Below are 17644 nucleotides of genomic sequence, written 5' to 3'. Positions count from 1 at the left end.
TTATAACATCCTCATTGTTTTCCATTCCTTTCCTAATAATACCTAACATTCTATTTGCTTTCTTAGCCGCAGCAGCACACTGAGCAGGAGGTTTCAACGTATCATCAACGACGACACCTAGATCCCTTTCTTGGTCCGTGACTCCTAACGTGGAACCTTGCTTGACGTAGCTATAAGTCGGGTTCCTCTTTCCCACATGCATCACTTTGCACTTGCTCACATTAAACGTCATCTGCCATTTAGACGCCCAGTCTCGAAAGGTCCGCTTGTAATTTTTCACAATCCTCCCGCGATTTAACGACTTTGAATAACTTTGTGTCATCAGCAAATGTAATTACCTCACTAGTTACTCCCATCTCTAGGTCATTTATAAATATGTTAAAAAGCAGCGGTCCCAGCACAGACCCCTGGGGAACCCCACTAACTACCCTTCTCCATTGAAAATACTGACCATTTAACCCTACTCTCTGTTTTCTATCTTTTAACCAGTTTTTAATCCACAATAGAACACTACCTCCTATCCCATGACTCTCCAATTTCTTCTGGAGTCTTTCATGAGGTACTTTGTCAAACGCCTTCTGATAATCCAGATACACAATATCAACTGGCTCACCTTTATCCACATGTTTGTTCGCCCCTTCAAAGAAATGTAGTAGATTGGTGAGGCAAGATTTCCATTCACTAAATCCATGTTGACTTTGTTTCATTAATCCATGCTTTTGGATATGATCTGTAATTTTGCTTTTAATAATAGTCTCTACCATTTTGCCCGGCACCGACGTCAGACTCACCGGTCTATAATTTCCTGGATCTCCTCTGGAACCTTTTTAAAAATCGGCGTTACATTGGCCACCCTCCAATCTTCCACTACCACACTCGATTTTAAGGATATATTACATATTTCTAACAATAGCTCTGCAAGCTCATTTTTCAGTTCTATCAGTAATCTGGGATGAATACCATCCGGTCCAGATTTCTACAGTTTGTAGAACTGCCCCATTACATCCTCCAGGTTTACAGAGAATTCATTAAGTTTCTCCGACTCATCAGCTTCGAATACCATTTCTGCTACCGGTATCCCACCCAAATCTTCCTCAGTGAAGACCGAAGCAAAGAATTCATTTAATCTCCCCACTACAGCTTTGTCTTCCCTGATTGCCCCTTTTACTCCTCGGTCATCTAGCGGTTCAACCGATTCTTTTGCCGGCTTCCTGCTTTTAATATACCTAAAAAAGTTTTTACTATGTGTCTTTGCCTCCAACGCAATCTTTTTTTCAAAGTCCCTCTTAGCCTTCCTTATCAGCGCTTTGCATTTGACTTGACATTCCTTATGCTGTTTCTTATTATTTTCAGTCGGTTCCTTCTTCCATTTTCTGAAGGATTTTCTTTTAGCTCTAATAGCTTCCTTTACCTCACTTTTTCACCACGCCGGCTGTCGTTTGGTCTTCCATCCTCCTTTTTTAATATGCGGAATATATTTGGCCTGGGCTTCCAGGATGGTGTTTTTGAACAGCATCCACACCTGATGTAAAGTTTTGACCCTCACAGTCGCTCCTCTAAGTTTTTTTTTCACCGTTCTTCTCATTTTATCATAGTCTTCTTTTTTAAAGTTAAACGCTAATGTATTTGATTTCCTATGTATACTTACTTCAAAGCTAATATCAAATCCGATCATATTATGATCACTGTTATCAAGTGGTCCCAGCATCATTACCTCCCGCACCAGATCATGCGCTCCACTAAGGCCTAGGTCTAGAATTTTTCCTTCTCTCGTCGGCTCCTGTACCAGATGCTCCATAAAGCTGTCCTTGATTTCATCAAGGAATTTTACCTCCCTAGCGTGCCCCGATGTTACATTTACCCAGTCAATATCGGAGTAATTGAAATCACCCATTATTATCGTGTTGCCCAGTTTGTTTGCGTCCCTAATTTCCTTTAACATTTCTGCATCCATCTGTTCATCCTGGCCAGGCGGATGTTTAATATATTTGTGCGAGATATTGCTGAAGGGTTAGAAGGAAAAGTTTGCCTTTTTGCGGATGACGCAAACATAGCCAATAGATTGGATACTCTGGAGGGAGTAGAAACCTTGAGAAGGGATCTCCAAACATTAGAAGAATGGTCAAGTGATACACTTGGGGTGCAGAAATACAAAAGAGATATACCAGGTAGAAGGGGAGAGATTGATAAGCTCGACTCAGGAGCGGAACCTTGGGGTGATGGTGTCTGAGGATCTCAAGGTGTTTAGTGCAACAAGGCAGTGGTCGTGGCCAGAAGGATGCTAGGATGCATCGAGAGGGGTATAACCAGTAGAAAAAAAGGTGGTGTTGATGCACCTGTACGAGTCGATGGTGAGGCCTCCCTTGGAGTATTGTATTCAGTTTTGGAGGCCTTATATTGCTAAAGATGTAAAAAGACGAAGCAGTTCAGAGAAAAGCGATGAAAATGGTAAGGGGTTTACAAATCAAGACATAAATTGAGAGGGAAAGGGAATGGTACGTAATATACCGCCTTTCTGTGGTTTTCACAAAAAGTGGTTTATATAGTATATACAGGTACTTATTTGTGGCTGAGACAATGGAGGGTTAAGTGACTTCCCAGAGTCACAAGGGGCTGCACACTAACCACTAGGCTACTCCTGACTTGCTGACCTAAACATATTTGTAGTATTGAATGGTTGCACAATAATTTTTCTTTTTCTTTTGCAAGTTTATGCTTGTATTGTAAATTTGAAAAACTTATAAATACATTTTTTTTTAAATAAACCAAAACCTTCCTGTCCATCAATAGCTATACGTCCCCTCCTAACTAGGGCAGGGCTTACCCCTTTTGCCCAATGTCCCAGCATAGTACTGCTAACAGGCCTTGAGCCCCGGCGGTCACAGAGCCGGTTTCCTCAAGCAGGATAATCTCCAAAGATCTCACTTCTGACACTACATGTGATATGGGCCTGCAAAATAACACAGCGGACAAAGGTATATAAAAGAAAATAAGTGGTTTATTCACCGAATCCTGAGGCCTGTTACATCACAGAGCCAGGAACACAAGGTGAAACGCCTCTATAGTTCAGTAAATACAGTCTCAAGCAGGCCTTGGTTGGCAGGCCCAAAACACAGTCTGTAGCTGATGGGATGGCCACACCCCAAACACAGCCTGTAAGCTCTTCTCAGTTCTTCTCAGAATTCCAGGTCTGGCTCCAGCCAGACCTCAGAGCAAGGCTTGCTAGTCTCAAATCAGGAAACGAAAGCGGCTTACCTGAGTCAGGTCACAATCGTTAGACAAGCTGTAGTGGCATGTGCTGGGGCTCCCGTTCTTCCTTCCCTGGGCCTCCTTAACCTCAGTCTAGCCATGCCTTTTAAACTTCCTGGTTCTGATTCCACTCCTCCAGGCTCACTTCTTCCCAGGCTGGGCCAAGTGATCTTAAGGTGGCTTAGGCTATTTGAGGGACTATTCTTAAGGGTGAGGGGCAGTGTTCTATAAACTCCCTTACACCTTGGTAAACATCCTTGGTACCGTGGCAAAACCAAAGGGCAAAGCCCTCAACTGGAAGCGACAACCCAGCATCACAAAATGTAGAAGCCTCTGATGCAGCAGCCATATGGATATATGCAAGTGAGGCTCCTTGAGATCGAGAACAGTGAGAAATCCTCCTGCTTGAACCTGAGGAACTGCAGCAATGGCCCAGAGTGCCAGCAAGGACTCTATGGTGGCCTGAACCTCAATCTCCTTTGTTCCCCTTCGACAAGGAAACTGCAAGAACAAAGGAGCAACTGGGCAGGAGAACTCCAATTAGTAGCCTTCTGCTGTAAGAATATCCAGAACCCACTGGAAGGAGGAAGAGAAGAGTGGACCAGCTTCGCATCATTGCGAAGCTCAGGAGGCCTTGGGTGTTCTAGTAGAGAGGAGGACTTTCTGTCCACACGAAAGGAAGACTGGTGTGCCTGAAAGCGGGACTTTTGACCATATTGCTGACAACCAGGCCAATACCGTCTGCTGTCTTGAAATCAAGATCGAGAACTTCCTGAAGATGGATGAGCAGAGTCTTTCAGCTTATCCTCCTGCAACTGCTGTGGCTTATAGTTTCCCCCAGTTCTTTTACCAAGTTACTGAGATCTTCTCCAAATAGCCACTTGTCCCAAAAGGGCAGTTTAACTAGATTTAACTTTGATGCTGCGTCTGCTGCCTAATGCTGCAACCTCAGTTGCCGACGTGCTGTGACAGCCAAAGCCATACTGCGGGTCGACACCTGTAACATGTCATAAATAGCATCTGCCAAGTAGGTCACTTCTGCTTCCAGCTGGGTGTTATGGCGTCCATCTTGTGTCTCAGACTGCTAATGCCACTTCAAGCATGCTCTTGCCACACACGAGCTACACTCTGTTGCTTGAAGGTCCAAAGAGGCCCTTCAAAGGCTTGTTTCAGTGAGCCTTCTAGCTTCTTATCCTGTAAATCTTTTAAGGGCAATATCCTCTTCCATGGCAAAGTGGTCTTGTTAGCAAGGGAGTCCACCCTGGGAAGCTGCAATTTATCTTCCTCCTCCAGAACTAATGGGTAGAGGTGAGTCATGGCTCTTCCATCTCTCAGCCCTGCATCTGGTGAGGCCAATTCTATTGTATTCAGGTCCTTAATGTCTGGATTCATTGAAAAGGCTTTAGAAGGACCTCTCAGCCCTATCACAAAGATGGAACTCCTGACGCCAAAGTAGAAGGCTCCTCAATGGAAAGCACTCCCAGTGTCTCAGACATACGAGTATTGAGCTCCTCTTTATGAAACAACCTCAGTACTTTTGGATCATCTACCTCCTCTAATGACTCATTAAACAATGGCTCCTCTGAACAGACCAGTGTCATTCCATGTCAAGTGGTCTGGTGGTCCCTGAGCGAAGGCTGCAGTATGGGGTCAAACAGATTACTATCTCAGCAAGTATTGCACCGGCAAACGTAAAACTTTACCAATGTTCACTGGGGACATGCATGAATGTTCACAGAAAATTTCATCGAAATCTGTGATGGTCGCGCAGGGACCACCAGACCACTTGACATGGAATGACCCACCAAGGCCACATCAGATAAGGACGGAGTAGCAGAGATAGACCTCTAGGACTTGGCAGAAGAGGTTAAACAAGATCTCTTAAGTGCCAGACGGGCAGTGAGGCAAGAAACTGAAGCACCTGCTTCAGTAAATAGGCCTGGTGTAAGAGGAATATAAATGCCAGGGAAAAGAAAGATTCCAATGCATCTGAATGCTCTGTTGGGCCCTGAGGATGTAAAATGGCAACTGTGGCCTGCACATGATCAGCCAGAGGCTGTTCCTCACCACGTCAGCCCTGACAAAACAGTGCCCGTTTTCACGCTCTTCTGCATCAAACTGCGCACCAGCCTTGCTGGTGAGCCCAAGGTCCCTTGCATATTTGCATGCTTTGCCAAATCTGAAAATCTGCTGCCACCGATCATTTCCTCCGCGTCCTGTGGGATTCCTGGCTTGCACGCACTGCAACTATTTTCACGGGAGTCGCCATTCACCCTGTCACAAGCACAGCACAAAATGGTCCCAAGCAGTGGTTCACGATCCCTCCCCTGCACCAAGTAGAACTTGCAGTCTTCCATGTGGTTCTAAGTCAAAATTTAGTCGGACTTACCACTGCTGGCTGGTCCCCCCAAGCTCACAGACTCCACAAGTCTTAACCCAGATGAGAAAGGATTGTATATTCCTTCCTATACTAGGCCTGTAATGTGGCCCTGCTGGCCCTCAGTTTTCCTAGCCTTGCTGTTATCAGCAGATTTTTAGTTTCTTCCTGCAGCTGTATGTAAGCTACAGTGCTTTCTCAGTAAATGGAAAGTACATGTTACATGTCAAGGTGACAGGAGGAACTGAGGCTATGTGGCCCATATACGGCAGATACACATGGATATAACCTTGGTGGTGATGAGAGACTGAGGACCCTGCAGACTCCAAGATGTTCCAACGGAAATATGTGTTCAGAGAGGAAGGACACCAGGTGTTTCATACTACTTATTTGTTAGCTGGTTTTCCACGCTGTGATCATGCATTACTGATAAGGAATTAGCCAATTGTCACAAAGTGTGCATGTGAACACAAGTAGGAAAGGATGGTAGAATACAGGAAATTGCCATTTTTGTATATTACTATATTGTGTGATGGAAGGAAACAGGAAAATCCATATATGATCATAAGTTAGTTTTTGAGAAATCACATTATACATGTGATGGCTAGGAAAGTTTTGCTGAGCAGACTTTGTTATTCAGTCTTTGCATCTGGCTTTTTCTGTGTCACAACCTGCTCAAGAGAGAACAATTATTTTGTATTGGCTTACTGAGATACCAATAAAGATTTTTACTGGTTGCGCCTACACCTAAGTCTGATTGTCTCTCTTATTCCAGCCCCTAGGGCTGAAGTGTTTTCCCCTCCCCAGGGGCAAGGGACAGGATTACACAGGATCAGGACTGACATTCTGTTCTACGCTCCCCAGTAAACCTTTTTTTAATAGGTTGTTATACTGGAAAAGGCAAGCTTCACAGGGGACAGATGAACAGAGAGAAGAATCACATTTGCAGGGCACCAGAGACAGGGCTCTAAAGACCTCCAGACTCAAGCCACCTGCAAAGCTTAACAGGTGACCAGTTGACCAAATGGACCAGGAACAAATCACTCAGAACCAGAGGCTGAAAAGTGTATCCATCCACCTACTGGAAACAGAAAATACTGAGGAGCTGGACAGGACGCCTTGAGATATGTCTCAGCTAAGTTTCAGTTCTGTATCGCCAGCCACTGGTTGATGAACACAACTATCCCACAGGTTCTGGAATAGTGGGAAGCTATGTAATAGAAAGAGCCTGTTCCAAGTCAGAGTCCCCATTCTGCTGCCTAGGCCTTGCAACCAGCTAATAGAATAAAGCCTGTCAGCCTAGCTCCTCTCCCCTCCTGCCGGCATGGGCCCCGCAGGGACTGCAGTCATCATGCTTCACTGAGCAATAGCCCATGAGCTAATGGCTCAAGTCTCTGTAGGGTTAGACCCCTCCAAGCTGAACTGGTGTAAGGATCATGGTCCAAACCCCAAGAAGAACACCAGCCAAAGGACACAACTGCTGAGCAGAGCAAAACCTGCTGCATCAAATCAACCTATACCATCTGCTAGAGGTAGAGAAATACTGGGGGTCTAGGGTGCACCAGCCCTTATAGCTGTGATGTCACTTGAACAGTTCAGTTTTTCTACCTCAGTCTGCTGGTAGAGGGATACAGCCCATTGGTCTGGACAGGTCTAGCAGAATGAAAAGAAAAGTAAAATTCTTAGTTAATAACAACCCTTCAGTCTTCCATCTAAAACCTGGAAGTGACAGCTCAAACTTTACTCTCATGCAGCATTATCCACAGCAACCTTTCAACTCTCTCTAATCATTTTGCTTTCTTGTTACAGTACTGCAAATCCTACTTGATGTCCAGTTTTATCTTTGATTGCTGACACTAATACATTTGTCTGGGCTTCTCCCACATTTTCTTGAATTTGTATACTTTACTGCACTCTCTTCACAAAACCTCAGACAAATAAATGAAAAAAAAAATAATTTATGAGAAAGAGAAAGGGGGGTCTATGGAAGAGGATTACTGGTTAATTGGTTGTGAATGTTGACTTTTGGATGTTCTCTATTGAATGCAGTGTTTTACTCTTAAGAAATTGAGTTAACCATTTCCCGTTCACAAAACAAAGAGAAAAGTTAAAAGAAATAAAGAATTGAAAACTCAGAATGAAACAAATATAATTACCTAGGAGTAGCTGCCCTACTGTTGCTCACAGATTCTTTCCCGCTAACAGTTCCAGCTAATTTCTGTGGATCAGAAGCAACAACCAGCGTTGGTTTACTGAATTCATCCCTTCCCTGAAGTGCTTGTTTTGGGATGGCTGTGTCTAAGCTTATATCAGTACTAAGGAGGGAGCTGCTACTGTCATAGGTGTCTGACAAAGGTTCCAATGCTAGAGATACCTGGAACAAAAAAACAAAAAACAATGTAAGATGATGTATCTTAAAGTTAGGTCATTATTATTTTGAATGCTAGTCACAGTGACAGACCCAGACTCTGATTTCCCACAATTTCACAGCTTGTCTCTTTCCCTGTCAGGCAATCCTCTCTCTCTCTCTTCCACCCCAAACCCATACGCTGGGTAAACCATAGGCTTTCTCTGCATCAACAGATTCCATAAGCACCACCCCTCCCCCAACATTGGGCAGCTGGCACAAAGTAGAATGAACATGGTGCCTCAGATAACGTCCATGTCTTCAATTAGCCATGGCCAACTTCGTTTTAAACCTTGGAACACAGTAAAAAGATCCAGGGAGAGAGGAAAGAAAGAAGACTGAAAGTGATACATAGGGGAGAAAAGAATAGGTACCCTGTGTGGGTTGTAATAAAAGGGGAGATGTAACAAGAGATAAGGAAAGAACAGCAGCGATGACAGCAAGAAAATTAGACCAAAAACAGAGCTGCAATAGAGAAACAAATAAATAAAAGAAAACAAAATAGAAGTAGCAGACACACAAAGGTTGATTAGGTTTTTTAAATAATTTATAAATTGTTAGTAAAAAAGTGAATTTCCATGCTGTGATAGCGTGACTTAGGCAAGGTGGCCTGGAACCCTCAGAAAACACACCAGAGGGCAGCATAAGGTCAAAAAGGCAAACTATTACTCTGTACAAGGGAAATAAACAAGCCTATTTCTTCACAGATTCAATAATCTTTATGGACTCCCAAGAATTTTCAAATTTTCTGAAATAGGGAGTGTGCAGTATGGTGTGGTTATGGTAGGGTAGTTGATTGTGTTGTATTGGGAAGTGAGAACTAGACATTGAGTTTTTTCTGTGTTCAGTTTTAACTGGAATGAGTCCGCCCAAGAATGCATGATTTGGAGGCTCTGGTTGATCTCGTTGGTTATTTCGTTTAAGTTACTTTTGAACGGGATGTGGATCGTGACATCATCCAATGTCTTTATTACTCACAACCATAGTTTAGCAACCAAGGGATTCTGAGCCTACCTTGGCAGTCTTCTTTCTTACAAACACTCAGCCCTGTAATTCCTTCAAGCAGAAGCTTCAGATTTCTTCTCACTCAGTATACAAGGTCTGAGTTAGGGCCATCCTTCTTTCACGGAACTCCGCCACCTTGTGAGAATCCTTGTCCTCAGGACCTCTGCAGGAGACCTCTGTCCTCAGCGCCTCTCTCTCTACATTTACTCAGGGCATTTAACTCCATTCTGGCCTGAGCTCTGCCCCTCTCTGAGACAGCCATTTATCACCACCTGCTGAAAGAAGCCCTAACTGCACCACCACTGAGAGTGTGGTCTCTCTCACACATGCCTATTTAGAAATATAAGGAATATGCAAATGTATACACATATACCACAAAATCTCAAAAACTGTTTATGATCTTTTAAGCTGCTGCAAGTCATTTGGGGTTCTGGTTAATGATAGGCAAAGAGAGGCTGAGTAACAAAATAGAGGTTGCCAGTATAGTATATATGCCACGGAACTGAGCATATGTTGAAAGAGATGACAGAGTTAAAGAAAAAAAAGATCCTTGTCTGGGATAACTTAAAAAAAATAGCACCTAGCTGCTATGGTGCCTAGGTGGAAGTGAACAGAATCTCACCAATGCATCGAGGGTAATTTTATAACAGGACGCCTAGGTTTGGAAGTGAAGGTTCCTATTTTTAACCAGTTTTATGAAGAAATATATTTATTGGTATACAGTGCCGTAGTGGGGGCGGCTGGCACCCGTGCCCCCCCCCCACGGGTGCAGCACAGCGCCCCCCCCCCCCCCCCCCCCGAGCGCATTGTAACTTACTTTGGCATCGAGGGGCGGGCGGGAGGACCGATCCGCCCCCGAGCCCACGTCGCTGGGAGCTGCGTCGGCTCCATTGGTTCCTTGCTCTCTCTGCCCCGGAACAGGAAGTAACCTGTTCCGGGGCAGAGGGAGCAAGGAACCAACAGAGACGACACCCCCCCCCCCCCCCGCGGTGTGCACCCAGGGCGGACCGCCCCCCCCCCCCCTCCTATGCCACTGTTGGTATATGATGGCAAATAACAAGCAAACAGATAGAGATAATAGAAATCAAATCCCTTATTTCCCTCCTTCCTTTTTAACCAATTTTATAATAGGTAGTTATGTATCTCTATAAAGTATTAGTACAAACCCTGCAGAAAAAGCACCTAGATTGAAGGTGTGAACATTACGCCTGCTCAAACTTTTCTTGCATATTGTGCACAGGTTGTGTTAATCAAGCAAACTATTACATGACACTGGGAAGAGTGGATTGCATTGCAGATTGCACTGGGATAGTGCATGAAGACTGGCTACTTTCTTATCTCTTTTTTCTCTGGAGGGGGGGAGATACTGGAGGCTGGGATGGGATCCCCCTATTTTATGTTTACAAAACAGCTTACTATTGATTATTGATTCAGGTATAACTTGATACCATTAACATTCTTCATAGGGATTCTCATCTCCTATTAAAAGAAGAGCTTACAAAGCCTACATTTAAAAAAAAAACAAAAAAAAAAGTATGGCCACCATTGCCATATTTCATGAAACGCATCGTACTGAAATAGAACATAGAAAACTACAAACTTGGTGGGTTGGTGATTATACAGAAGCACCAGCTGTGGGTAAAATCGTCAGGTTAACTGTCTTAAAATTATAGGGGGTGATTTCACTTTTGTAGTTTATCTAGAAATGGATGGAACTCATAATACTCAATCATAAATATGATCCCACAAAAGGGGTGACCTTGTTGTATGCAGCTCTAAATGTTACAGATGTATGTACATAAGTACATAAGTACATAAGTACATAAGTAGTGCCATACTGGGAAAGACCAAAGGTCCATCTAGCCCAGCATCCTGTCACCGACAGTGGCCAATCCAGGTCAAGGGCACCTGGCACGCTCCCCAAACGTAAAAACATTCCAGACAAGTTGTACCTAAAAATGAGGAATTTTTCCAGTCCATTTAATAGCGGTCTATGGACTTGTCCTTTAGGAATCTATCTAACCCCTTTTTAAACTCCGTCAAGCTAACCGCCCGTACCACGTTCTCCGGCAATGAATTCCAGAGTCTAATTACACGTTGGGTGAAGAAAAATTTTCTCCGATTCGTTTTAAATTTACCACACTGTAGCTTCAACTCATGCCCTCTAGTCCTAGTATTTTTGGATAGCGTGAACAGTCGCTTCACATCCACCCGATCCATTCCACTCATTATTTTATACACTTCTATCATATCTCCCCTCAGCCGTCTCTTCTCCAAGCTGAAAAGCCCTAGCCTTCTCAGCCTCTCTTCATAGGAAAGTCGTCCCATCCCCACTATCATTTTCGTCGCCCTTCGCTGTACCTTTTCCAATTCTACTATATCTTTTTTGAGATACGGAGACCAGTACTGAACACAATACTCCAGGTGCGGTCGCACCATGGAGCGATACAACGGCATTATAACATCCGCACACCTGGACTCCATACCCTTCTTAATAACACCCAACATTCTATTCGCTTTCCTAGCCGCAGCAGCACACTGAGCAGAAGGTTTCAGCGTATCATCGACGACGACACCCAGATCCCTTTCTTGATCCGTAACTCCTAACGCGGAACCTTGCAAGACGTAGCTATAATTCGGGTTCCTCTTACCCACATGCATCACTTTGCACTTGTCAACATTGAACTTCATCTGCCACTTGCACGCCCATTCTCCCAGTCTCGCAAGGTCCTCCTGTAATCGTTCACATTCCTCCTGCGACTTGACGACCCTGAATAATTTTGTGTCATCGGCGAATTTAATTACCTCACTAGTTATTCCCATCTCTAGGTCATTTATAAATACATTAAAAAGCAACGGACCCAGCACAGACCCCTGCGGGACCCCACTAACTACCCTCCTCCACTGAGAATACTGGCCACGCAATCCTACTCTCTGCTTCCTATCTTTCAACCAGTTCTTAATCCATAATAATACCCTACCTCCGATTCCATGACTCTGCAATTTCTTCAGGAGTCTTTCGTGCGGCACTTTGTCAAACGCCTTCTGAAAATCCAGATATACAATATCAACCGGCTCCCCATTGTCCACATGTTTGCTTACCCCCTCAAAAAAATGCATTAGATTGGTGAGGCAAGACTTCCCTTCACTAAATCCGTGCTGACTTTGTCTCATCAGTCCATGTTTTTGTATATGCTCTGCAATTTTATTCTTAATAATAGCCTCCACCATCTTGCCCGGCACCGACGTCAGACTCACCGGTCTATAATTTCCCGGATCTCCTCTGGAACCCTTCTTAAAAATCGGAGTAACATTGGCTACCCTCCAGTCTTCCGGTATTACACTCGATTTTAGGGACAGATTGCATATTTCTAACAGTAGCTCCGCAAGTTCATTTTTTAGTTCTATTAATACTCTGGGATGAATACCATCAGGTCCCGGTGATTTACTACTCTTCAGCTTGCTGAACTGACCCATTACATCCTCCAAGGTTACAGAGAATTTGTTTAGTTTCTCCGATTCCCCCGCTTCAAATATTCTTTCCGGCACCGGTGTCCCCCCCAAATCCTCCTCGGTGAAGACCGAAGCAAAGAATTCGTTTAATTTCTCCGCTACGGCTTTGTCCTCCTTGATCGCCCCTTTAACACCATTTTCGTCCAGCGGCCCAACCGACTCTTTGGCCGGTTTCCTGCTTTTAATGTATCTAAAAAAGTTTTTACTATGTATTTTTGCTTCCAACGCTAATTTCTTCTCAAAGTCCTTTTTTGCCCTCCTTATCTCCGCTTTGCATTTGGCTTGGCATTCCTTATGATCTATCCTGTTACTTTCAGTTGGTTCTCTTCTCCACTTTCTGAAGGATTGTTTTTTGGCTCTAATGATTTCCTTTATCTTACTGTTTAGCCACGCCGGCTGACGTTTAGTCTTTTTTCCCTTTTTTCTAATACGTGGAATATATTTGTCCTGAACCTCCAGGATGGCGTTTTTAAACAGCATCCACGCCTGATGCAAGTTTTTTACTCTGCGAGCTGCTCCTTTCAGTCTTTTTTTCACCATTTTTCTCATTTTGTCGTAATCACCTTTTCTATAGTTAAACGCTAGCGTACTTGATTTCCTAGTTTCACTTCCTTCAATGCCAATATCAAAACCGATCATATTATGATCACTGTTATCAAGCGGCCCTCGTATCGTTACCCCCTGCACTAGATCATGAGCACCACTAAGGACTAAGTCTAGTATTTTTCCTTCTCTTGTCGGCTCCTGAACTAGCTGTTCCATGAAGCTGTCCTTGATTTCATCAAGAAATCTTATGTCCCTTGCGTGTACAGATGTTACATTACCCCAGTCTATATGCGGGTAATTGAAATCCCCCATTATTATTGTGTTGCCCAGTTTGTTTGCGTCCCTGATTTCCTTTAACATTTCCGCATCCGTCTGTTCGTCCTGGCCAGGCGGACGGTAGTACACTCCTATCACTATCCTTTTCCCCTTTGCACATGGAATTTCAATCCACAGTGATTCCAAGGAGTGTTTTGCTTCCTGCAGAATTTTCAATCTATTTGATTCAAGGCTCTCGTTAATATACAATGCTACTCCTCCACCAATCCGATTCACCCTATCACTACGATATAATTTGTACCCCGGTATGACAGTGTCCCACTGATTATCCTCCTTCCACCAGGTCTCAGAGATGCCTATTATATCTAATTTTTCATTTAGTGCAATATATTCTAACTCCCCCATCTTATTTCTTAGGCTCCTGGCATTCGCATATAGACATTTCAAACTATGTTTGTTGTTCCTAAGTACATCATGCTTAGTACTTGACAGTATTAATTGGCAATCTTTTGTCTGATTTTTATTGTTATTTAAAGATACCCGATCTACTACAATCTCTTTTGCAACCTCACTATCAGGATACTCTATCTTCCCTGTTATGGTGATATCTTTGAAAGATACCTTATCCCGAACCATGCTCTTTTGAGCGACTGTCGGCCTTCCCCCCATTTCTAGTTTAAAAGCTGCTCTATCTCCTTCTTAAACGCCGATGCCAGCAGCCTGGTCCCACTCTGGTTAAGATGGAGCCCATCCTTTCGGAATAGGCTCCCCCTTCCCCAGAATGTTGCCCAGTTCCTAACAAATCTAAAGCCCTCCTCCCTGCACCATCGTCTCATCCACGCATTGAGACTCTGGAGCTCTGCCTGTCTCTTGGGCCCTGCGCGTGGCACAGGTAGCATTTCAGAAAATGCTACCCTGGAGGATCTGGATTTCAGCTTTCTACCTAAGAGCCTAAATTTTGCTTCCAGAACCTCTCTCCCACATTTTCCTATGTCATTGGTACCCACATGTACCAAGACAGCGGACTCCTCCCCAGCACTATCTAGAATCCTATCTAGGTGACACGTGAGGTCCGCCACCTTCGCACCAGGCAGGCAAGTCACCAGGCGATCCTCACGTCCACCAGCCACCCAGCTATCTATATGCCTAATGATCGAATCACCAAGTACAACAGCTGTCCTAACCTTTCCCTCCCGGGCAACATTTGGAGATATATCCTCGGTGCGAAAGGATAATACATCCCCTGGTGGGCAGGTCCTGGCTACAGGAGTACTTCCTACTTCACCAGGGTGATGCTCTCCTTCTAGGAGACCTCCCTCCTCCAAGGTAGCACAGGGGCTACCTGACTGGAGGTGGGACTTCTCTACAACATCCCTGTAGGTCTCCTCTATGTACCTCTCTGTCTCCCTCAGCTCCATCAAGTCTGCTACTCTAGCCTCAAGGGAACGGACACGTTCTCTGAGAGCTAGGAGCTCTTTGCATCGGGCACACACATATGACACCTCACCAATTGGGAGATAATCATACATGTGACACTCAATGCAAAAGACTGGATAGCACCCCTCTCGCTGCTGGACTGCTGACTCCATCTTAGTGTTTTTTGAGTTTTTCCGTAATTTAAAACTTGCTAAAGTATTAAGGATATCAGCCTATCACTAACTTACAGTTCCTCCTTTAAACCCCAATCTTCAAATTCCGAAAGCACAAGCAAAATTTGTTCACTTACCAGAGAAATATCCTCTTCTCCCAGAACTTATTAGAAGGAAAGCTTTCGCGCGCCTAACGGCGCGCGGCACCTTGAGCAGAGGCCCCGAGTGGATCCATCCCACAGATCGAGATTTCAGTCACTTGTGCGATGCAAAGGCATTATAACATCCTCATTTTTTGTTTTCCATTCCTTTCCTAATAATATCTAACATTCTCTTTGCTTTCTTAGCTGCAGCAGCACACTGAGCAGAAGGTTTCAATGTATCATCAACGACGACACCTAGATCCCTTTCTTGGTCCGTGACTCCTAACATGGAAACTTGCATGACATAGCTATAATTCGGGTCCATGCATCACTTTGCACTTGCTCACATTAAACGTCATCTGCCATTTAGATGCCCAGCCTCCCAGTCTCGTAAGGTCCTCTTGTAATTTTTCACAATCCTCCCGCGATTTAACGACTTTGAATAACTACGTGTCATCAACAAATTTAATTACCTCACTAGTTACTCCCATCTCTAGGTCATTTATAATATGTTAAAAAGCAGCAGTCCCAGCACAGACCCCTGGGGAACCCCACTAACTTCCCTTCTCCATTGAGAACACTGACCATTTAACCCTACTCTCTGTTTTCTATCTTTTAACCAGTTTTTAATCCACAATAGAACACTGCCTCCTACCCCATGACTCTCCAATTTCCTCTGGAGTCTTTCATGAGGTACTTTGTCAAACACCTTCTGAAAATCCAGATACACAATATCAACCAGCTCACCTTTATCCACATGTTTGTTCACCCTTCAAAGAAATGTAGTAGATTGGTGAGGCAAGATTTCCCTTCAGTAAATCCATGTTGACTTTGTCTCATTAATCCATGCTTTTGAATAGGCTCCCCCTTCCCCAGAATGTTGCCCAGTTCCTAACAAATCTAAAACCCTCCTCCCTGCACCGTCATCTCATCCACGAAGTGAGACTCCGGAGCTCTGCCTGTCTCTTGGGCCCTGCGCGTGGAACGGGTAGCATTTCAGAAAATGCTACCCTAGAGGTTTTGGATTTGAGCTTTCTACGTAAGAGTCTAAATTTGACATCCAGAACCTCTCGCCCACATTTTCCTATGTCATTGGTACCCACATGTACCAAGACAGCCAACTCCTCCCCAGCACTATCTAAAATCCTATCTAAGTGACGCGTGAGGTCCGCCACCTTCGCACCAGGCAGGCAAGTCACCAGGCGATCCTCACATCCACCCAGCTATCTATATGCCTAATGATTGAATCACCAACTACAACAGCTGTCCTAACCCTCCCCTCCCGGGCAGCACTTGGGAGACATAAGCCTCGGTGCGAGAGGATAGTACATTTATTAGAAAAATAGCCATTTAACCCTACCCTCTTGTTTTCTGTCCAATAAGCGATTCCTAATCCACAGAAGGACATTGCCTCCTATCCCATGACTTTTTAATTTTCTCAGGAGTCTCTCATGAGGAACTTTGTCAAATGTTTTCTGAAAATCTAGACACACTATCAACTGGCTCACGTTTATTCACGTCTTCAAAGAAATTAAGCAAATCGGTGAGGTAAAACATACCTTGGCTGAACCCATGGTGACTCTCTCATTAAACCATGTTTGTCTATGTGTTCCTGTAATTTTATTCTTTATAATAGTTTCCACTATTCTGCCCGGCACTGAAGTCAGGCTTACCGGTCTGTAATTTCCCGGATCACCCCGGAACCCTTTTTAAAAATCAGCATTACATTGGCCACCCTGCAATCTTCAGGCACTACGGACAATTTTAACCAAGACCAATTGTAGAGGGTTACCAGATACACGGCATGAGCACACTATACACCCATACCTGAGAGGGGGGTGGGTTGGAGACATCTCCCTATATACCAAGAAGGTTTAAATTTACTTTCATATTAATGTGATAATGTTATTCCTTTTTGCACAGTTTGGGGTTGGGGGAACTTATGGAGTGACTTTAGAAATATGCGTTTCTATAGGAGGAACTTATAAGGGTATATGTCTGGAAGAACCTGACGGTTTCATAAGAATGTTTAATGTTTGTACCTGGTTTTGCACTATACTGCAGTACACTGTTGTAAAATTTTGAAAACAAATATTTAAAAAATAAATAAAATGGAGAAGCAGCCTACTGATTAAGAAGAGTAGGCTGTGAACCAGGATTCAAACCCTGCTCCTCCTACTGATGCTCTTTGTAACCTTGTTCTCCATTACCTCAGGTACAACTTAGACTCTAAACCCTCTTGGAGCGTGGAAATAATTAGTGTACCTCATTTTAACTTGCCTTGAGTTGTTCTTGGAAGAAATGAGGAATAAACAAAGACAGTACAATGATTAGGTTTTGTTTTTCACTTAAGACAGAATTTACCAACAGTGCTAGTGAGGAGTGTTTGCACCACTGGAAAAAGTAGGAAGAAAGCAGCAGTAGCAGTAACCTGGTGACACTTTGGTAGCTTTCCCCTGAATTGCTTTGACTATCTAAAGATTTGATACCAAAATGAGTCAAGCAAAAGAAGAGCAATGGTTCAAACTAACATGCACAT

At 44.0% G+C, this 17644-nt stretch overlaps 1 protein-coding gene across 1 annotated transcript in view; it reads right to left on the bottom strand.

Annotated features, from left to right (window-relative positions):
• The window catches only part of C2CD3 (C2 domain containing 3 centriole elongation regulator), a 374295-nt gene that overhangs the window by 332332 nt on the left and 24319 nt on the right, over positions 1-17644 (bottom strand). The window contains exon 4 of the mRNA XM_030200012.1: positions 7783-8000. Within this exon, the coding sequence (XP_030055872.1) occupies positions 7783-8000 (218 nt within the window). The remainder of the gene's footprint in view (positions 1-7782; positions 8001-17644) is intronic.

Source organism: Microcaecilia unicolor, chromosome 4 (genome assembly GCF_901765095.1).
Source record: "Microcaecilia unicolor chromosome 4, aMicUni1.1, whole genome shotgun sequence".
Classification (NCBI taxonomy): Eukaryota; Metazoa; Chordata; class Amphibia; order Gymnophiona; family Siphonopidae; genus Microcaecilia; species Microcaecilia unicolor.
Note: the sequence above shows the minus strand (reverse complement) of the source record. Positions and strands in the feature narration are given on the sequence as shown.